General features: G+C 53.8%; 6 protein-coding genes across 6 annotated transcripts; 3 read left to right on the top strand and 3 right to left on the bottom strand.

Moving 5' to 3' along the window:
* Nucleotides 1–623: 623 nt before the first annotated feature.
* Nucleotides 624–1,646, top strand: BDZ83DRAFT_754620 (uncharacterized protein; the record flags this gene model as incomplete). Its single annotated transcript, XM_060514500.1, has 1 exon — nucleotides 624–1,646. One exon carries the CDS (start codon nucleotides 624–626, stop codon nucleotides 1,644–1,646), a length of 1,023 nt encoding a protein of 340 aa, XP_060362197.1.
* Nucleotides 1,647–1,911: 265 nt separating this feature from the next.
* BDZ83DRAFT_794569 (Ni2+-Co2+ transporter transition metal uptake transporter) lies at nucleotides 1,912–3,760 on the bottom strand. The gene is made up of 2 exons (XM_060515819.1): nucleotides 2,612–3,760; nucleotides 1,912–2,564 (listed from the first exon to the last, which is right to left on the bottom strand). Exons 1-2 carry the CDS (start codon nucleotides 3,384–3,386, stop codon nucleotides 2,095–2,097), a joined length of 1,245 nt encoding a protein of 414 aa, XP_060362198.1. The 5' UTR covers nucleotides 3,387–3,760; the 3' UTR covers nucleotides 1,912–2,094.
* Nucleotides 3,761–4,625: 865 nt separating this feature from the next.
* On the top strand, nucleotides 4,626–5,428 carry BDZ83DRAFT_583638 (ubiquitin carboxyl-terminal hydrolase, family 1; the record flags this gene model as incomplete). The annotated part of the gene is made up of 2 exons (XM_060505681.1): nucleotides 4,626–4,977; nucleotides 5,055–5,428. 2 exons carry the CDS (start codon nucleotides 4,626–4,628, stop codon nucleotides 5,426–5,428), a joined length of 726 nt encoding a protein of 241 aa, XP_060362199.1.
* Nucleotides 5,429–5,562: 134 nt separating this feature from the next.
* On the bottom strand, nucleotides 5,563–7,152 carry BDZ83DRAFT_721615 (metallopeptidase family M24; the record flags this gene model as incomplete). The annotated part of the gene is made up of 4 exons (XM_060512396.1): nucleotides 5,563–5,662; nucleotides 5,723–6,201; nucleotides 6,260–6,896; nucleotides 6,983–7,152. 4 exons carry the CDS (start codon nucleotides 7,150–7,152, stop codon nucleotides 5,563–5,565), a joined length of 1,386 nt encoding a protein of 461 aa, XP_060362200.1.
* Nucleotides 7,153–12,002: 4,850 nt separating this feature from the next.
* Nucleotides 12,003–14,143, top strand: BDZ83DRAFT_754624 (uncharacterized protein; the record flags this gene model as incomplete). Its single annotated transcript, XM_060514501.1, has 5 exons — nucleotides 12,003–12,028; nucleotides 12,094–12,183; nucleotides 12,241–12,974; nucleotides 13,039–13,338; nucleotides 13,410–14,143. 5 exons carry the CDS (start codon nucleotides 12,003–12,005, stop codon nucleotides 14,141–14,143), a joined length of 1,884 nt encoding a protein of 627 aa, XP_060362201.1.
* Nucleotides 14,144–14,851: 708 nt separating this feature from the next.
* BDZ83DRAFT_437179 (uncharacterized protein) lies at nucleotides 14,852–17,062 on the bottom strand. Its single transcript, XM_060503081.1, has 5 exons — nucleotides 16,693–17,062; nucleotides 16,346–16,625; nucleotides 16,079–16,290; nucleotides 15,747–16,011; nucleotides 14,852–15,694 (listed from the first exon to the last, which is right to left on the bottom strand). Exons 1-5 carry the CDS (start codon nucleotides 16,857–16,859, stop codon nucleotides 15,038–15,040), a joined length of 1,581 nt encoding a protein of 526 aa, XP_060362202.1. The 5' UTR covers nucleotides 16,860–17,062; the 3' UTR covers nucleotides 14,852–15,037.
* Nucleotides 17,063–19,379: the final 2,317 nt, after the last annotated feature.

The following is a 19,379-nucleotide window of genomic DNA, read 5'->3' on the forward strand; positions in this document are numbered from 1 at the left end:
AAGGTTTCATGGTCTGTAGACTCGATGCAGCAACGGTCTTGGTTATTTGGTGGCGTTAGCTTTACATATAAACTGCCTATCTTCGGTAGTTTGACATCAAAGTTCAATCTCATGGCGCCTGATTCTAGTGCCTCATCTCATGGGACCCCAGCTCTTGGGCCAGAGCCTGGCCACCTAAAAACGCCAAACTGCAACTTTCTGGTCTCTCAAAAGCTCCAATTTGTCTGTCCACGAACGAGCTCATCTCCCACTATAGGGTGTATAAGAAGAGTTCATGATGCTCGTGGGAGTCATTCTTCTAGTCATCGGAGATAGCTCTTATCCTAATTGTACGGCCACCGACTCCACGACCAGACGGCAGCCTTTGGGCGGCACCCTGGAGTCAAAGGTGTACGTTTCGTAACTATCGGAGATGGGTTCCGGAGATCTCATAACATCCCTTCTCTCGTCCTCTGTAGGAGGAGAAAGCACCGCCTCTCTCTCGATGCTGCAGCCCATTCTTCCGTGCCCAAGACTTATCAGTTTTGAGTACACAAACGCTTCACCGCACTTAGTTTCCCTGAACCAAACTCTCACACTCATACCATCTTACCCATCTTACCATTCTCACTATCTATTACACAATGTCAACCAACGGGGAAGCCGAGCGCAAACCCAGTCGTCCGGCCTGGCGACGTGCGGTTTTAGCACACATCAAACTTAGCACTCTCGAAAGACGCAAGCACCACACAGAGGAGCAGCAGAGATCTGTCACTCCTTTTCAGGTGGCTTACAACCAGCAAGATATCGTCGAGCCAGCCCCAGTTCACCTTAACGGTAATTCCAGGACCAGCTTCGTCGAAGACCTGGAGATCATAGCTGAAGAAATAAATACTCTTCACCCGAACGCCATGGATACACACGACTTCTTGACTAGCGAAGAGATCTACGATTCAGGTCCCATAACCCAGCCAGCGTCCATTGGTCATTTCAATACTCCCAACGGAGGCTATCTTATCTCGCCCTTGGCCAGCCTTCTGGTCAGCTTGGACCACGGATACAACCGAGCGAGCGGCATATACGACAAAGTCGGTGACCGGTCGGAACAGGATGAGGACTCGAGCAACGAGGGCTTGATTCCTCCCCATAATACACCAGTCGACTCTGGGGACGTCAGCCCCGTCAACACGCCAGCTCGAGCCCCATCATTGGATCGCGGCCCGAGTATCCGGCTCCAAAGAGCATTGGCAGAAGACCAAGCGGCCTCGGAACCCCTCAAAAGGCCGATCAGCGAGCTCGTTGCTTCTAGCGAACCGCTCTCCCCATCTGGTACCCAAAACGGCCTTCTTCAAGCGGCTGAACGAGCGGGCGTCTGGCGTAATATGATTGGCATGCCTTTTACAGAAGAAGAGAAGATGAAGTTGGTACAGAAGAGGCGCGATCATGAGGCGGAGATGGTGCGGCGTCTTCGGGCAGGCCTCGAGACGAAGATCGAGAAGAGGCCCTGCTACCTGCTTTGGCTGGAAGGGAGGCACCAGCTCTCGACGGAGCGAATGTTGGCGTCAGCTACGATACGTCTTGCGGATTACGCGGAGGGGCATGAGGCGGTCGGTCTGTTTCGGGAGCGCAGACGTCGTCAAGACTTCCGTGGGCAGGCGTCGGTCTGAGATACTCCCGCATATCTCTGAACTACAATTTCCAGCTGCAGTAACATAGATAGTCGTAATCACCACTGCCCGACCAGAGTCTGCCTCGAGCGCAGGAAACTATACGAAAGTGCTTCAGCGGTTTCTTGGGCAAAGCTGCCGGGTAAGGTCGAGACAGGCGGCATGGGCGGCACGAGTCAATCGCAGCCGCAACACAGAGGGGTAATGAGCATCAGGTACACATATGAGAGAGACGGACAGAGACGAAGTGCAGGCCTTTAGAATAGGCATATCGGTGATATCGAGCCGCCTGTATCAATTGGTCTGTATAGGTACCTGAGATTATAATGCCATGCAATGACCCGTCCATGATATTTGACCTTGTATCGTGACTCTCGACATGCGTGAACCCATCTACAGTCTAAAAAGTCTCCCACGTCATGCGAACAAACCCATGTCATTGGAATGCCTACACTTGCACATCACTCTCAGTCGTCACAGCACCCTTCTTCGAGACGGGCTCGCCAGGCTCAACTGCACCATAACTCAGCCCCTCACCCGCCCCCAGTCCCCTCTCCTCTTCAGGCACAAGCACAGCCCTCTCCTGATTCTTCTTGTCGATGTTCCTCCTCCAAGGTCGGTACACCACCACCGAACCGATCCCGACAACGACAAAGAGACCGCAGATGCTGCCGCCGATAATGTCAAAGTGCTCTCCGATGGCGTCGACGCCGTCCCAGAAGCTGCCTTCGGGCTCGGCGACATTGGCGATGAGCGACAGAACCTGGATTATTCCGATAAAGGCCGAGACGAAGACGGTAATGCCGGTGAGGACGATGGAGTAGTAGAGGATGGCGACGCGGTCGCGCGAGAAGGCCTTTGAGGTGTAGAGGGCCATCATGAGGGCGCCGTCGGTAGTGTCGAGCATGCACATACCGGCTATGAGGAGTCAATAAATGCACATAAAATATGACATGCAAACTCACCTGTGAAAAGAACGGGAAAGATGAGAATGAGCCAGATGCTCGTCCCCTGCGCACCATGCACACTCGATAACCCAAGAATAGCAATCTCGGAACTCGTATCAAAGCCCAACCCAAACAGAATCCCCAAAGGAAACATCTTCCAAGGCCGGTCAACGACACGGAAAACCTTTCGAAACACATTCGCCAGGAACCCCTCGCCCTCCAACTTGAGATTCGTCGCCGCGTCGCCCTCGTCCTCCTCGGTGGGCGTGTACCCCTCCATCCCGCGCCGCCTCTCCTCCTCCAGCACAACCCGCAGCCTCCGGATGAGCTTATACAGAACCCACCCGTTCCCAGCACACAGAAGCAGCAGGAACGCCGCGCTGACGCTCGTGCCGATGATGTTTCCCACGCGCGTGAAGCCGTCGAAGCGGTCCCGCAGCGCACCGCTCGTGGCGGCTACGACGACGCAGGTGACGATGACGATTGTGCTGTGGCCCAGGGAGAAGAAGGTCCCCACTGTCACGGGCCGCTGGCCGGAGGCGATGAGGCGGCGGGTCATGAGGTCGATGGCGGAGATGTGGTCTGCGTCGAGGGCGTGGCGGAGGCCGAGGACGTAGGAGAGGGCTGCCGGGGAGATGAGGGATGGGTGGAAGTGTAGGATGATGCCGGCGATGATCCATATTATGATGTTGATTGTGACTAGCAGGGCGATGATGCGGATTGTCGGCGCCGGGAGGACGCGGAGGGCCGGCGGGACGGGGAGGTTGGCGAAGAGGACGCGGAAGCGCGCCATCGTGATGGTTGGTGAGATGAGCACGGCGACTGTGGTCTATGTAGTCTTGAGCAGAGATGGTTGTAAGATTCCTTGTGAAGCTCTATAACTTCGGAAGGCCAAAAGATGAAAAATTGATGAGATGGATGTTTGCGAAGAGGTTGATTTTGAGACGGGGTGCCCAGCCGGCGGGAAACAACTGGTCAACGGGCGGCCCTCCGGCCCCTCAGGTCCCCTCACGGCGGGGGCACTCCCCCACCATTTGTACTCTCGCAGCACATTGAGCGTCGATTTTTGACCTAGAAGAGGCAAGTAGTGGAAGAGTCAAAGATAGCGTGAAAATACTTGCTCACAACGGCATTGAGACGGGCACACACGGCGGTGGCAGATTCGTCTCATGGCTGCGCGAGTGACCGGCGGGACCCCTCACGACCCCTCCATCTTTCACGCGCTATCTTATCGGTCATGCGGGGGCATTTCTGAATGGGGCCGCTCCGAGCCGACGGCGGCCGCCGGCCTTTGGTTCCGGTCAGGTACTGAGATGCTTCGTAAATACTTTGAAGTCTGTTAGTACCTATAACATCTCCTTGCAACCTACTGCATTCTTCTCAAGACATATATAATCTAGTAAAAACGTTTTGGCTGCTTGGCTACAATGGTAGGATCGAGTCTTTAGTGGGATTCATTTAGATCTAGATGAGAAAACTGGAACCACGAAAGCTTGGCCTCCAACGTGTGGGTAAGTATCTACTCCACCTTCACTCGGACATCCTGTCATAGTACTTTGCAGAGGCTTATCCTCACTGGCGAGTCGAATGCTTGTTACTCAGCGATCTTTGATGTTATTGCAAGCCTCTCATGAATGTTACCAATCTCTATGTATGAGATGGGGATGAGGATGAGATGACAAATGAGGTGTGGCGGGGTACGTGAGCCGCAAGTCAGCGATTTCCAGCGCTCAGTCAGCCGCCGCCGCCAGCTTGGTAACCCGTGCGGGTACCTGAACAAGAAGCCTGCCTCACCTCAATCGAACCCCTGTCTTTCATCCTCTCCCTCATCTCAAATATCTAGTTGATACTCACTTCATCTCATCTCGGATCGATCAGACTATCAACCACGACACGAAAAGGCGAATTAGTTCATGGCCTAATCTCATCCAAATTGATGGTCCTCATACTACTACTCACAATCATCGCAATACTCCTCACGACAACTCAAACCTGCCCAAACCACTCTTCCCTCCGCACCCTCACTCTCAAAATGCCACAAACCTACAACAAAGCCTTCATCCCCCTCGAATCAAATCCCCAAATCTTCAACGAACTCATCGCCGCCCTCGGTGCCTCATCCAGCCTTCACTTTCAAGACGTCTTCACCCTCGACGACCCAATCTTCCTCCCGCCCAAAATACTCGCCCTCGTTCTCGTCTTCCCCACAACGCCGACCTATGAAGCGCGGCTGACGGCCGAGGACGTCGGTGCAAAGGATTGGATGGTGGAGCATGATGAGGAGGACGAGGATGTGGTGTGGTTCAAGCAGACTATCAATAATGCCTGTGGGTTGTATGCTGTTTTGCATGCTTTGGCAAATGGGCGAGCCAAGGACTTCCTAAGTGAGTAAACATGGCTTTCCTCCCCTTGACCTCATCATCAAGGACGCCTTTGATGAAGAAGAGCTGACGAGACTCAGCGCCTGGATCGTTGCTAGACAGCCTCCTCTCTATCACCGCGCCCATGGACCCAGCCCAGGCCGCCATGGTGCTGGAAGGCTCAACAGAACTCGAGGATGCGTATGCTGCCATCGCGACAAAGGGCGATACCGCGGCACCGCAGAGTGCAGAGGACGAAGTCTACTTCCATTACATCTGTTTTGTCAAATCACCAGACACGGGCCATCTCTACGAACTGGACGGAGATAGAAAGGGCCCGGTGGACAAAGGAATCCCAGACGAGGCAGAAAAGGTGGATCTTGGACCAAAGTCCGTAGACATTGTCAGAAACTTTGTTGCGCAAGGAGGGGACGATATTGGCTTCAGTCTCTTGGCCTTGACTGAAGGAGCATGAAGAAGCATGGCCACCTTTACACGGGAGAGAATCGTCGAGCACAGTCGACCTGCACATTTTGGCCGAGGCGTCACGGTGGAATTGATGATCGGTCTTTTTTTAACTTTCTACGGCCGGGTCGTCCGTGACGCCCTTTAGCTCGCCTGGATAATCTTCTCCAATTCATCGGGGTCCTTGATGGTGGGCGTCAGGTTCTCACTGCCGTCCTTGGTGATGAGGATGTTGTCCTCGATTCTGCAAACAAGTTAGCACACCCATGCAACTGAGAGCACCAGGACCGGGGCTTGAACTTACCTCACACCGCCAACATCCCAGTACTTGTCCAGCACGGTTTGGTCAATGAACTTGGAGTGGACAGGGTCCTTGAGGTACGGCTCAATGATGAAGCTGCAGAAGTAAATGCCTGGCTCGACAGTCACGATGCTGCCGGCAGGAATCTGGCCTCTGACACGCAGATAACGGAACATGGGGTCTGTATCGGCGTAGTTGGGGTTGCCACCGACGTCGTGGGTGTCCATGCCCAGGTAATGGCCGAGGCCGTGGGGGAAGAAGGCGACACTTGTCCTGCTCTTGAGAATCTCGTCCTTATCTCCCTTGAGGATGCCGATAGCGTGGAGGCCATCGATGGCAATCTTGTGCGCCAGCAGGTGAATGTCATCCCAGACGACGCCCTCCTTCAAGGCAGCAGTTGTCTCGAGCTGCATCTTCAATACGGTGTCGTAGACTTGACGAGACTCCTTGCTGAACTTGCCAGAAATGGGGAACGTACGGGTCTAGTCAGTGTTAGTTGCGCGTTTGCAGATAAAATGCGATGCTAGACACTTTACTCACAATATCAGAGGCGTAGCAGTTCCATTCCGTGCCAGCATCCAGGAGAAGGTTCAGCTTTCCTTCCAGAGGCGCATCGTTGGCGACGTAGTGTAGAGTGGCAGCTGCGCGACCTCCAGCGAAGATACCATGGTACGCCTGATTCTTGGCACCGTTCGCGACGCTGTGCTGCAGAAACAAGGCCTCCAATTCCCTCTCGTTCTTGGCATTCTTGACAGCCTTGACCACGGCATGGTGGCCAATTGTCGAGACATCGTTGGCCTTTCTGGTGAGAGCAACCTCGTAGTCGTCTTTGACCACACGGCAGCGCTCAATGGCATCCTTGAGAACGCTAAAGTTCTTGTCGTCGAACTCGAGGAAAGTGATGTTGTCGAGAACCTGGTCTTGGATGGCAAAGACGGTTGTTTTGGAGCCCTTGCCGAGTCGCGCAAGCTCGGCATTAACGTCTGTAGTGTACTTTACATCGTCGATATCGTACAGCTCCTTGGCCTCGGCTGCGCTGACGGGCAGACCGGACCAGATGACACTATCGGGGTCGATGGGGGGGATGAAGAGAGTCGACTTGTTTGTCGCAAGATCGAAAACGTAGTGGCAGTCGGCGAGGGGGCAACCGGTCAGGTAGTAGAAGTAGCGGCGCTGTCTTCGCGATGGGTGTCAGGCATAATTCAAGAGATAAGGTAGGTAACGATGGGCCAAAGGCAGTGAGAGGCTAGGTAGAGATGATACCTGAAGGGCTCGGGCTCGTCATTGTCCTCGAGCATCTTGGTCATGCGGCCCTCGACATAGAGAACGCCAGAGGCATTGGGGATCTTGGACTTTACGTAGTCGGCGACGCGGAGGGCATGCTCCTTGGCGGGGTACTTGCCCTTGAGCACCGTCTCGTAGTCTTGAGCCATGGTGGCGGTGGGTGTGGCGGAGAAGAGCCGCGTTGGTGAGGTCTGGAAGGAGGTTGCTTTGCGATGCGACGGGGAAGCTTGCCGCGATGTGCCAAGGCGTCTGGATGCCGCGGCAGTTGATAGCTGTTGGATTCGGAGTTGACCGATGAGGCTTCTTGTTGGTTGTAGTGGTGGTGGTGGGAGTGTTGGCGGTACAAAGTTGGGGCAGAGAGCAAGAATGTTGCGTGCTGACCGAGTAGATGTTCTGGTCAACATGAAGAGAATCCGGGCGGCCGTCACACCCGACGATTCTGCCTTTGTGGAGGGGTCAGGACGCAGAAATTCAGACGAAGGAGGGGCACTGAGCAGTCAGCAGCACTGTAAGCCGAGTTTAGGCGCAAAAGTACCTTGAGGTGATAGGTACCTTGTGAGGTGAGGTGCTGAGAAGCGGGACAACGATAGCTGTAAGGCACCTTAGTGACGAATCAGAGCTCTCAGACGCGTCGGAAGAGGAAGCTGGTTTGCGCCAACGGGCCCTGAATGGGGTCGAATCTCTTGAAGCTTGACGCCTTTCCCACCACGGCGCCCGAGAGCGACAGTGCAATCCCGAGACTCTTAGTTACGTAATCACACGGTGCTTGATTGTCTCCACTTCTCTCGGCACATTATGTAAGGTGAGCCGATCTTGGCTGGCACTGGCATAGCTTTGACACCTCTTTTTGACAGCTGGCGGGAAAAGTACATGGGTACCTATGAATGGAGCTCGGGAGAAGAAGGCGCGAGATGGGAGGTTCACGATACCTCAATGATGTACCTCAGGCCAATTGTTCCATTTGTTTCCCCAACTCCAATTCAACTTCTGACGTGCAAACTTCGAGCTTCTCCAAGACTCCGAACCGCCCTCCACCTGTTCGCATGTCATTTTCATGGATGTCTAGTGCCCGCATCCACAACCCGTCCACGATTGTCCTCGTTAATCCGTTTTGGGCTTCCCTCGTGGCACTGGAACCTCTTCACTGGAACCCCTTCGCGAGGCGGCTCAACAAGAAAGCAACGACGATGCAGCCCCTCCGATATTCGATGCACATGGATCGTCGTTGACGTTCCATGGGTCATGGAGCGCCAAAAGCTCCAAGATCTGGAAATTAACACCCCAAGGCTCAAGCAATGCTTGCACCGGGTTGTATTGTCTTGGTCGGATGATTCTTACAAACATCGTCGAAACCCTTCAGATGACATCTGTTTTTGACCAAGGACTCGGGCTGGCCGATCTCTCCCCTGCTCACCACCTGCATCAGTCTGCTTTTCACATGAAGGAGCTGTCACCGTTTCAACTGCGACCTGCAGCCTATTCCCAGCTCGGCCAATCGAGCCCAACCGCAGCCTCCCAATACGGGCTTCCATCACCACACGAAGGATCGTCTCCCTGAATTTTATAACCTCGTTTCCAAACTTCCAATTGTCTCCTCTCGACTTGGGTGGCTGCGTGACGTACATACAACAAAGGACTGTCTGTCTAGCGCCTATTCTTCTTTTGCTTCAGCCTTCACCGAGAGGGTTGCGTCGCTTCAGGCGGGTAAATCCTCCCGAAGCCACCCAACGCCAACTTGCACAGCCAGGAGACTCAGATGTCCGGCTAGCCCAACGGGGCAGAGACCGGCACAGCGTGGCAACGACATTTGCCAATTTCCAGAACCAACACCTATCAAGCTGCTGCTGTTATTGCACTGCCCCCTTCATTAAGAACAACAGGCCAAGACTTGCCATTTCACCGCAACAACATTCGCGACATCAGCCATCAGATGACGCCCAAGAAGCCCACAAGAGCTACGTCTAAAGTTTCGTTCCACATTAGCTGGTGTGGTCATGATGAAGGTCGCGGACAGTGCCCGACAATCCACCGCCTTCACGGCCTGCCTCCACTGTCTTCACCAACATCGAGGGGCATCGATGGATGCCATCCTGCAGAGGACGGGCATCCACCTGGATGGGTTCAGTCCAACATCCCAGTATGCGACTGATTACTGGTTTGCTCAGAGCCTCACACGACGTTACAGCAACTCCACCATAGGTCCTTTCTGCTTCTCCAACGTCAGTGCTTTCTTCCCCGACCAAGGCCGTCAACCCACAAAATCCCCAGGGGGAATTACTGGACCTGTGTTTGTCCAGTGGCACTTGAACAATGGGCCCAGAAACCCCCAGTCAAACCACTAACCATTCAACCCGAGTCAAGTCTGAACGTCCGTCTTAGTCACTTGATCCTGGCCTACCCGGGTTCTGCCACCGACCTTTCAGATGCCACCCTGGAACCATTGCCCCAGCCGTACAGATACCGTTCGCACCCGAGATACTGCGAGGCTCCAGAGACAGAAGGGACAAGAATATTTGACAGCAACTTGGTTACAATTCGCCTGGCGTAAAGGACGCGAAGCTGACGTGCGAGTCATTACTGCGTATACTATGAGCGAGCAGCAGACCCTTGCGAAAACTCAGATGCCTACGAGCAATCTGGCGCCTGGGTTGGTTACTGGGTAAACCCACAAGTAACAAGCTGCAGTCTGTGACCCGTCACCCAGGAATCATCGTCTTCTGGGGACCCTATCCGAACCCACCAGCTTGCCCAGGCTCTGTCGCCAAGAAGTCTCTGCCTTGCCCTGAGCTCACGGCACAGAGCAGACGACCAGCTCCGAATTCAGACTCCGGCTATATGAAGAACCGAGGATTTGCTGCGCAGCGAAAATGGCCTCTGGTGCTGATCCGCTTCCCCGAAACATGCATAGGTAGCTATCACGGGTAGTCTGTTAGTGCATCAAACGGAGGCAAAGACAGACAAGCGCCTTGGTACGTCCGCAATACGCGAACACTCCCAATGAGGTTGAGAGGTGGCGGGCTGCGGACAAGCAGCTAGACACCTCTGAATACGGGCAATATTCGTTAGTATTCGAAGCGTCTCATCCCACCTACGAAAATCTCGGGCCAAACACCGACGCCCAGCGTTGGATGCTGCCGTATGCCGGCCAACATTCTTGGGGTCATGGATGGTACTTACGAACCGAATCAGGCACTCCGACCCCGTACCGATCGGGATCCATCACTCAAGTACGGATTACCTACCATGCCCAGCTGGCTTTTATTCGTTCGCGGGGCCAGCAATGTTAGGTTTCAGATTGCGCCAGTTCAGTCAACCGTTTGATACAGTCTCATAATTAGCGCTTCCATGGCCCACCTGCTATGGCCCCGTTTCTATACCACGTCTGCTTCCGTCCAATACGATACTTGACCGAAAAGGGTAGTAAATCCTTCATATCGCCATTGTACGGTCTTTTGATCTTCCAACACTCTACCCCGCAAGGAGCCCCGTCCGCCACCCCCGTCCCCCGGCCACCCTCCGCTCCCGTTTTTTCGCTCGCCCGCACGTCTGCAGCTTATTTAGGCGTTTTGGGCTCGGCAGTCCGCCTGGTGTCGGTCCGATAAGGCCATCTCTCTTTACGGTTCTCTGTGAATGAGAGGGAGGCGGTCTCAAAGCCTGGTCAACAGCCCAATCACGGCTTTCCATCCCCGTGGGTCTATTCTCACACTGCTTGCAGGCTGCCCTCCCTCTTTTCTCCCGACATGACGTAGGACAAGCCTTGCTGGGAAAAATCCCACAGCAACTAGGATACGGGGGTACGATGCCGGACATGGATCAGAGGCAGCCCGCCTCTTTGCGCGAAAAAGGCCGGTTTTGCCTTCTTCAACATGACAGTACGGTGTTGATATTGCTTACCGCTCAAATCAATATTGCGCAGCGCAGCTCAAGATTAGCTCAGAGAAGATGCGCGTAGTCCCGAATCCCAAGACATGTCAAGAGGCTTCAAGCTCACTCAAGCCTTTTGGCCTGTCGCCCATATCCTTCTCGGCCGTGGACTATACGGACAATAAGCAACTCAAAGCCTGGACGATCGAGCTTGGTGTCTTTGTCCTTTACCTCTTGTCTCTGCTTCCCCGCGCTTGGCCGGCTGGGATGATTGCGTGGCGCTCCATGGCGGCCAAAAGTCAATGAATGCGCCAAGCGCTTGGCTCTCACGATCACTTCTCAGTATTGCGGGACGGGTGCGACTGGATGAACGACTCAGATGCCTCAAATCTCTCTGCACGTTACATTGCGAGGCACTAATACGCGACATTGACAAGGGACCTGCGCATGTGTCACCTGGACAGTAATTATTCCCTTCCTTCGTCTCCCTTCGATGTGTTATCCCGGAGAGAGCCCATCTGTACTCCAGACGAACCCGTCAATTCGTCGGCGCTCTCACCCCTGGCGGAAAACAAACCATCGCCGGCGCAAGCTGTAGGCAGAATGAAAAGCAACATCTACAAACCGCCAAGCTCTACTACGACAGGGTTTTAGCACCCGAGAGCCCATGCTCAGACCAATAATCCGAGTCCAAAGGCTAGACTCGAGCGGATTCTCCGTCCACGCGTGGGGCAAGGCAGTCTAGGAACTTGATTACCGATGCCGGTCTCGACCAGTCACTTCACGTTCCTGTAGAACCAAAACTCCAGAGAACTGAAGCTTATGGGGTGTGTGCGGAGATGCCAAGGAGACAGCTGCTCGAGTTTCTGGTACAGGATCATCGGCTGTTTTCGTCTGGTACCATGGGGCTGGGCTTGCCTCTCACGCCTCTATAAAGATCCATGACTGCCCATGCGGTGGTTCCAGGTTGGACAATCTCTCTCTAGTTGTCCTGCATCCGCGCCGAGTTTCCATTAACTTGTGAAGCCATCTTAGACGTTGTCACACGTCAATAGCTCATCGCGTCGAAGACAGTCAACAGATCTGTTCAATAGTCAGAACTCGATACGATACAGTATACTCGTCCGTCGCCAGTATGGCTGATAAAATTCATCCAGACGGGTAAGCTCTTCTTACCAGTGTTGTAGTCTCAAAGCCAGAGTCTTTTAACACAAGGATCTCTCTAGCGAAAAGGTCGCCGATGTCTCTGGACATCATGAAGAGCGTGGCACTCACCAGCCTGACCCAGTTGAGCTCAGCCGCAACATCGAAGCAAAGTTAGTTGTCTCACACTTGCACGCGCCGAAGCAAAGCATATCTAACCATATATGCAGGATCAAGAATCCTCTCGAGGGAATCCCGTACAACCAACTCATGCGCGATGTCGAGGCCTTTTGCACAGAGTATGGCCTACAGGAAGAGATCGCCGTGTTCCGAAAGGGCGCACTGGTAGCTCAAGACCCAGAAGGCTATGAGACTATTACCGGCACTGAAGCCCTCGATGAGGCTGAAATTACAGCTCTGCGAGAGGAAGTAACCCACAAGTGGCGTTTGCCCAAGAAGCTTTACCTGACCATCATCACTTGCTCCATTGGTGCTGCCGTTCAAGGATGGGATCAGACTGGTACCAACGGCGCCAACATTTTCTTCCCCGAGGAATATGGCATTGCGAGCAGCAGCACCAGAGACCGCCTCATTCTAGGCCTGGTAAACGCGGGCCCCTATATTGGAAGCGCTCTCTGCGGTTGCTGGCTATCCGATCCCCTCAACCACTACTTTGGCCGTCGCGGTGTCATCTTCTTCTCGGCTCATTTCTGTATCTGGCCTCTCATCGGTTCCGCCTTCAGCCACAACTGGCAACAACAACTCGCTAACCGTCTTCTCATGGGAATTGGTATGGGTGCCAAAGCCTCGACCGTACCCATCTACGCTGCCGAAAACTCCCCGCCGTCGATCCGCGGTGCCCTGGTTATGTCGTGGCAAATGTGGACAGCTTTCGGCATTGCTCTGGGAACTGCCTTCAACTTGGCCGTCTACTATGCCAAGTACAACTGGCGTCTGATGCTTGGTATGCATACATCACTTGAAGACCTTGCATGAAAGCCAGAATCACTAATTTGTTCGGCTCACAGGTGCTCCTTTCCTCCCCGCCGTTCCCTTGCTCTGCTTGATCTATCTCTGTCCCGAGTCTCCCCGCTGGCTCATGAAGAAGGGCCGCTACCACGATGCTTGGAAGTCCATGATTCAGCTCCGACACAACAACATCCAATGCGCTCGCGACATGTACGCTATTCACGCCCAGCTGCAGCTTGAGAGCCAGGTTTTGGGCAAGAGCAACTATGCTAGCCGCTTCATGGAACTGTTCACCATTCCTCGCGTGCGCCGCGCCAACTTGGTTGCTTTCACCGTCATGATTGCTCAGCAGATGTGCGGTAAGTGAAAATAACGCCTGGTGGACCCTTTCTTGGATGAAGCGGTATCTGATAATTCTTTTGTAATGCAGGTATCAACATTATTGCCTTCTACTCGACCACCATTTTCAAGGATGCCAACATGGGTGATTTCCAGGCCCTGCTCGGTTCCTTCGGTTTCGGAATGGTCAACTGGCTCTTTGCCTTCCCCGCCTTCTGGACCATCGATACCTTTGGCCGAAGATCTCTGCTTCTGTTCACCTTCCCTCAGATGACTTGGACTTTGTTGGCGGCTGGTCTTTGCACATTGATTGCGCCCGGTGTAACCCGCACTGCCCTGGTGTCTCTTTTCGTTTACCTTTTCGGCGCCTTCTACTCGCCTGGTGAGGGTCCCGTACCCTTCACCTACTCTGCCGAGGTCTACCCTCTTTCTCATCGTGAGATGGGTATGGGCTTCGCCGTTGCCACTTGTCTGTTCTGGGCCGCCATTCTGGGAATGACTTTCCCGTTCATTCTCGACAGACTCCACGTCGTCGGTGCCTTTGGTCTCTACGCCGGTTTCAACGTCGTTGCCTTCTTTATGATTCTGTTCTGGGTCCCCGAGACCAAACAACGAACACTGGAAGAGCTCGACTGGGTCTTTGCTCTGCCCACCGCCCGCTTTGCGCACTACCAGGTCACCAAGGCGATTCCCTACTTCTTCAAGCGCTGGGTCTTCTTCGACCGCAACGCCAAGCTGGAGCCTCTGTACACCTTCCAGCAACACCAGCGTGAGCAGCGCGCGGAGCGTGTCCCCAGCTCCGATGAAGAGAAGAAGAGCTACTAGGCTTGCCGTTTGCAGAGACTAGGCCATGCACGCTGCGTGCTGCCTTGTCGCACAACCACAATTACTATTGAAGGAAAGAGGTTGCTTTGAGATATACCCAGGTGGCGGACGAGACAACGAACTTTACTTTCTTGCATGTCGATGATATTCGACAGCATAATTCTAGGTCGCACGGCTTACTATGAGTTTGAATTGATACCAACGTGAATATACTGCCATTGCTTTCAGCCTATACATTTCCCCTAATAGTCTCCATTGGCTATCATGACTTGTTGATTATTTGCATCAGATGTGTCCATCTTACTTCCATAGCTCTCGGCGGCGATGGTGCGTAGTACCTGCCACTACTAGAACACGCCGTATCCACGTCTGGCTCTCTCCGCGTACAGAGCTATTTGACAAAACTCCGTGCCCACATTCTCAATGCGAGAACGATGGATCGCGAAATGCCAAGACACGGCGCTTGCAATTGCCGCTCTTCTTGGTGCTATATGGTATATCCCCGCCCCCGATACCGTTTTAGAGCCGTTGAGGACTGATGTAAACTTTGACGCGGGTTCTTATTTCCGCCTTGGGCTATTTAGTCTCCAAGCTCCCGATCTTGGCATTTGCGTCTTGGCGTGGAGTCAAATTGAGAGGGTCTGAAGGGGAATAATGGGGTCGATACTAAGTATTCTGGGGTATACTGAGATGGCCGATTGATTCGGCTGCCATGACTCGGTTCCCGGTCTAGGGACAACGGAATACCGCTATGTTGGGTCAATACCGTCTACGACTGGGATAAGACGAGTATCGGGTAATAATGAATGGGTATGTGTATGGTACATCATCACGGCCTTGAAGAGTTGAGACATGGATGCCAGAGGCCGTCTAGATTACCCATATCGAGCAAGACTATCGCCCCCATCGCTCCAAAATCTCCCTCTTCCTCTCGCTCCTTAATCTCGCCTTGCCAGCATCAATCTTTTCAACCCTCTCCTTGACCTTCTCAACCTCCTGTCCCAACACGGCAATAGACGCCTCAATCCCCTCATCCACAAGCCGTACATCCCCAAACGGGCTCTCGGCCAGCAAACTATCCCGCAACAGCTGGATAGCGAGCTTCGAATCCGCAAGCTGCGTCGCGGCGGCACTCTCGAGTGTCTCCTGTGCATTTCTCGCCACGTCGCGGGCTTTCGTCTGCCGCTCGGCCAAGGTGGCGGCTAACACGGCCGTTTGGCCCGCGCTGTCGGTGGCATCTTCGGGGAAGGCGATGGCGAGGGAGCGGAGGAGGGCTTCGAGGGGTGGTTCGTCATAGGCCGAGGAGCGGCGGCGGCGGGTGACGCCGTCGCGAGTGGGTGATCTTCCGGGGTTTGTGTTGTTGCGGCGGCGGACGGGAGAGACGAGGTCTTGCGTTGGCGTCTTCTTCTTTGGCGTCGCGACTGGGGTGGAGAGTTCTGCACGGGCTGTGGTGAGGAGGCTTGATGTTGCTGTTTGGTGGGATTGGTAGCCTTCTATGCGGGTGGAGAGACGGTCCATGTGGTCGAGGAGGTAATCTAGACACTCGTCGATCTGGGCGTGTCAGTGACTGTAATGTTCGTCATGAGGTCGAGTTGGAACTTACGTAGATAACCGCAGCGGCGGAGCGACGCAAAGACTGCCCGTTCTTGCTTGATAGCGACTTTAGAGCCGGCTCAAGGTGCTGCTGCTCGACCGACATTTGAGCCACGGGTAGGATCTCTGCGTAGAGAGACTCGAGTTCCTCCTGGGAGGTTTTGACGTCGTCTGAAGGGTGGGATGTTACGCCGTTCTGGTGGGCGGAGTTTAATGCTTCGAGGTAGAGTCTGTCCAGCTTTGCGCGTACCGTTTCGACGGTGTATTTGATCAACCTACGACAGATGTGTGAGTCATGGTGTCTTTCGAAGCTGTGTGGGGGTTGGTGAGGCGTGCGCGTACCTCATGCAGATCTCACGAAGCTTTTCTACGTTTTCACGGTCTTCGGGGTCCTCGGTCTCGAGTTCAAGCCCAAGCTTGCGAAGACTCGAAAGGAGCTTGTCGTCGGAGTGAAGCAGACTATCCAAAGTCTGCTGCAGGCCGTTGCCAGAAACCTTGGATTGCTGTTCGAAGTCTGATGCCTTGTACTCTAGACTTTGAGACAGCTCCTCGACCTTTGAGTCTCATGTTAGTGAAGCTGCTTCCGGGAATGACAGCAGCACAACATACCGTGGTCATCATCTTCCTGCGCTCAGTATCATGCTTCTGGTTCCGTTGGAAGACGAGGTCGGAGCGAGCCTCCTCGACTCGGGAATGGGTCTTGATCAGCTTGGACAGAGCATCCTGCTGCTGCTTCAAGGTCTCGGTCTGTTTCACAATGGCGGCAGTCGCCCGGTTGAGCTCCTCAATGGCGGTCTGTATCTCGCGTTCGCTTACAGCTTGAACAGCAGCCAGATCCTGTGACTCAACCAGCTTGTCGATCTGACCTGATCTGTCCAAGGCTGTGTACCTACGGACCCCATATTGATAAGCCATACGTACGTAAATGAGCGCGTGACACTCATGATGGCACCTACAAGGCTAGTTCATCTCTGGACAGCAGGTTTTCGGGGCCAAGGTGAAGGCGGGCCCATTCGGTAAAGGCAGTTCCATGCTCCGGATCATCGAGGGCTGCCTGAAGGGTGTGTCGGTCAATGGCGATACCGTAGCTTCGCACAATGTTTTCCAGGTTTGAGACATCCATAGCGGCGAGCTGATACCTCGATTGGAAGGTGTCTAGACTGGCAGGATTTCTTCGAGGCTGGAAGGGTGGCTGAACAGAGGGGGCCAGAAACGGGATGCCCCTCTTTGCGTAGGACTTGGTGTTCAACAACCAACGGCTTTTGAATTAAGGTGCTGCACGTGGACGGAGTACCGAATCAATCAAGGGCGGGACGAGCCTTGGTGTCCGACCGGTGAGTGCTGTCGCCCCCAACCTTGACGCGGATTCGGAGAATAGACAGGAACAAAGTTGTGGAGATGTCGAGGTGTCGAGGTGTGAAGAGACGGGTTGGAAGTTCGTTTCCTAAAAGGGAACGGCTGTAGCTAGCACACACGGGATACGGTCGTCCAATGACGGAAGACGGCTGAGGTTTGTGGTTTGGTCCACAGATGGCACGGTATCAGAGGCCAGCGACGGGAGACAAAACGTCTAAGAGAACCGGGGTATTTTGGCTTCCGTTGGGTGTAGCCAAGTCACGACGTCTTGAGGTAGCACACACCGCCGTTGTTGGTTTCAACCGTGCGGTAAAGTCGGAGAGGTTGTGTTGGTATTGTACGTAGTAGTGTAGATAGTGAAGCCGTGTCGTCTCGGCTCGGGATGCTATTTTCCTTTTTTCCTCCAAGTGTGGACTGAATTAAAGGGGATGATCCGTTGGTCTGTTCATATACTTTGATATGGGAACCAAGGGCAAATGAAGGCTGCGCAGACCGAACAGATGGAATGATTCGATCAAGGCCAAGAAAGGAATATGAATGAGAGGCTCGTCAAAGTGACGAATGAGATGAGTTGAGTAGGTGACTGAGTGAGTGAGTGAGTGAGCGAGTGAGTTGTCCAATGTACTGAATGAGATGAGGTGAGGTGCAAACAGAAACAAAAGGAAGCCTACCGAGAGAGACGGTAGACTAGTCCAAAACCAGATGGGTACCCACTAGAATGTCAAGTTGACCAACCACAAGCGGCAAACTAGCATCCTCCCTTCCGCACGGACTCTAGAGCGGTCCGTCAACGTCTGCAGCGGCCCCATCCAATATCATGCTACCTTAGGTAAGGTACGTACCTCGCAGCATCGGTGATACGGCCGATAGACTTACACGACGTCCCCTTCCCACCACTTCCCCTTCAACAACCAACAACAAGCTGCCCTGTTTAATCATCAGTCGCTCGATCGAAGGAAGTGTGGGAGAAGGACTGGAGACACGCATCTTGCGGAACAACGACCACAACCACAGTCCCAGCAGCTTTCCGTCACAACTCTGTTCAGACACCCCCACCTGGTTCCGAGAGTGTCAAGGAGGACCAGCCCGACCTCCATCATCTTCAACCTTATGCAGCAAGCAAAGTCTGTTGTCTGCAAGAAAGCATGCGTCTTTACAGGGTAAGTTTTTACGAAGGTACACCATCAGCATCTTGAAAGCAGGTCTGACCTATTCTGGATATCGTTTGCAGCACGCGCCGGTCTGCCGTCAATCCGCCCCTCCCCGCCTGGCAAGGTACAGCTTGCATCTCTCAGGAAAGGCATCGACAAGGACGGGACATGGCTTGAGCGTCCCGTTGCATCTTGTCACTTTTGACATCTGCCACACACACATGCAGTCATTCTTGGCCTGGGGGCTATTTTCCATCGGATGAGCAGCAAGCCGACCATCGGGCTGCCAAATATGGACTTCCAGACGCCCGGCACGGTCCGGATGGAGGGGCCATTAGGGGGTCTTCTTCGAAGATATGCAATGGACCCTGCTCAAACATCTCGGAGGGCCATTTCAAACAGACACGATGGCTTTCCGGTCAAGCCTTGCCGCAAAATGTGATGCGTCGACTCTGCATCTCTATCACCAACAGAACAAGATCGATGGACCAACCGCATATCTTGCTCACTGGTGCCTTGGGCTCTTGGATCCGTTCCACACTCGCAACAAAACCATCTTTGGGATGGTTCTGCCTTCTCCCATCTGTTCAGAGTTGCTGGATTTGCCACTGGGACCCGTCGACAAGGAAGCTCCTGGGCCTATCGTGTGTTCGTTCAGCGTTTGTGAAGCCATCCACAGCCATGGAATACAGAGGGGACCCACACACCTCACCTTCCGCCGGACCTCATCCGTCATCATGTTTACCTTCAACTTCACCTTCTGACTTCTCCTCTTGGACCCCGCTCGCTCTTCATTCACTAGAATGGGAAATGGGGGCCGGCTTCGTATTCTAGTACCCGTTCCGTGGCGAACCCAAAGACTGTCTTTCGTCGAGTTTCCCATACTTTTTCCTTACCTTCTTCGTGGATATATACCGCTCGTGTACGACACTGGATGACGGGAACTAGAAAGTAAGAGCCTCTTTGTGTTTTCCTGTATCTTTACCAACAGCGGCCTTGTTTTCCACCTCATTTCACTTGTGGATCTGATTGCCTTTGCTACTGGGGACTTCACCCTGGGGTAAAGTCAGAATCAAATCACTCTTGGACATATTGTCACACAACACCCTCCTGTCCACCCTGGAACCCGTCTATTC

This window comes from Colletotrichum acutatum (assembly GCF_030867785.1).
Source record: "Colletotrichum acutatum strain CBS 112980 chromosome Unknown BDZ83scaffold_84, whole genome shotgun sequence".
NCBI classification, from domain to species: domain Eukaryota; kingdom Fungi; phylum Ascomycota; class Sordariomycetes; order Glomerellales; family Glomerellaceae; genus Colletotrichum; species Colletotrichum acutatum.

Coding starts and splice junctions, on each gene's coding strand:
- BDZ83DRAFT_794569 (XM_060515819.1), bottom strand. CDS start 3,386: ATGGCGCGCTTCCGCGTCCTCTTCGCCAACCTCCCCGTCCCGCCGGCC. Junction 2,565..2,611: donor CTTTCCCGTTCTTTTCACAG/GTGAGTTTGCAT, acceptor GACTCCTCATAG/CCGGTATGTGCATGCTCGAC.
- BDZ83DRAFT_437179 (XM_060503081.1), bottom strand. CDS start 16,859: ATGGATGTCTCAAACCTGGAAAACATTGTGCGAAGCTACGGTATCGCC. Junction 16,291..16,345: donor GCAGGAAGATGATGACCACG/GTATGTTGTGCT, acceptor TGAGACTCAAAG/GTCGAGGAGCTGTCTCAAAG. Junction 16,012..16,078: donor CTTCGTGAGATCTGCATGAG/GTACGCGCACGC, acceptor CATCTGTCGTAG/GTTGATCAAATACACCGTCG.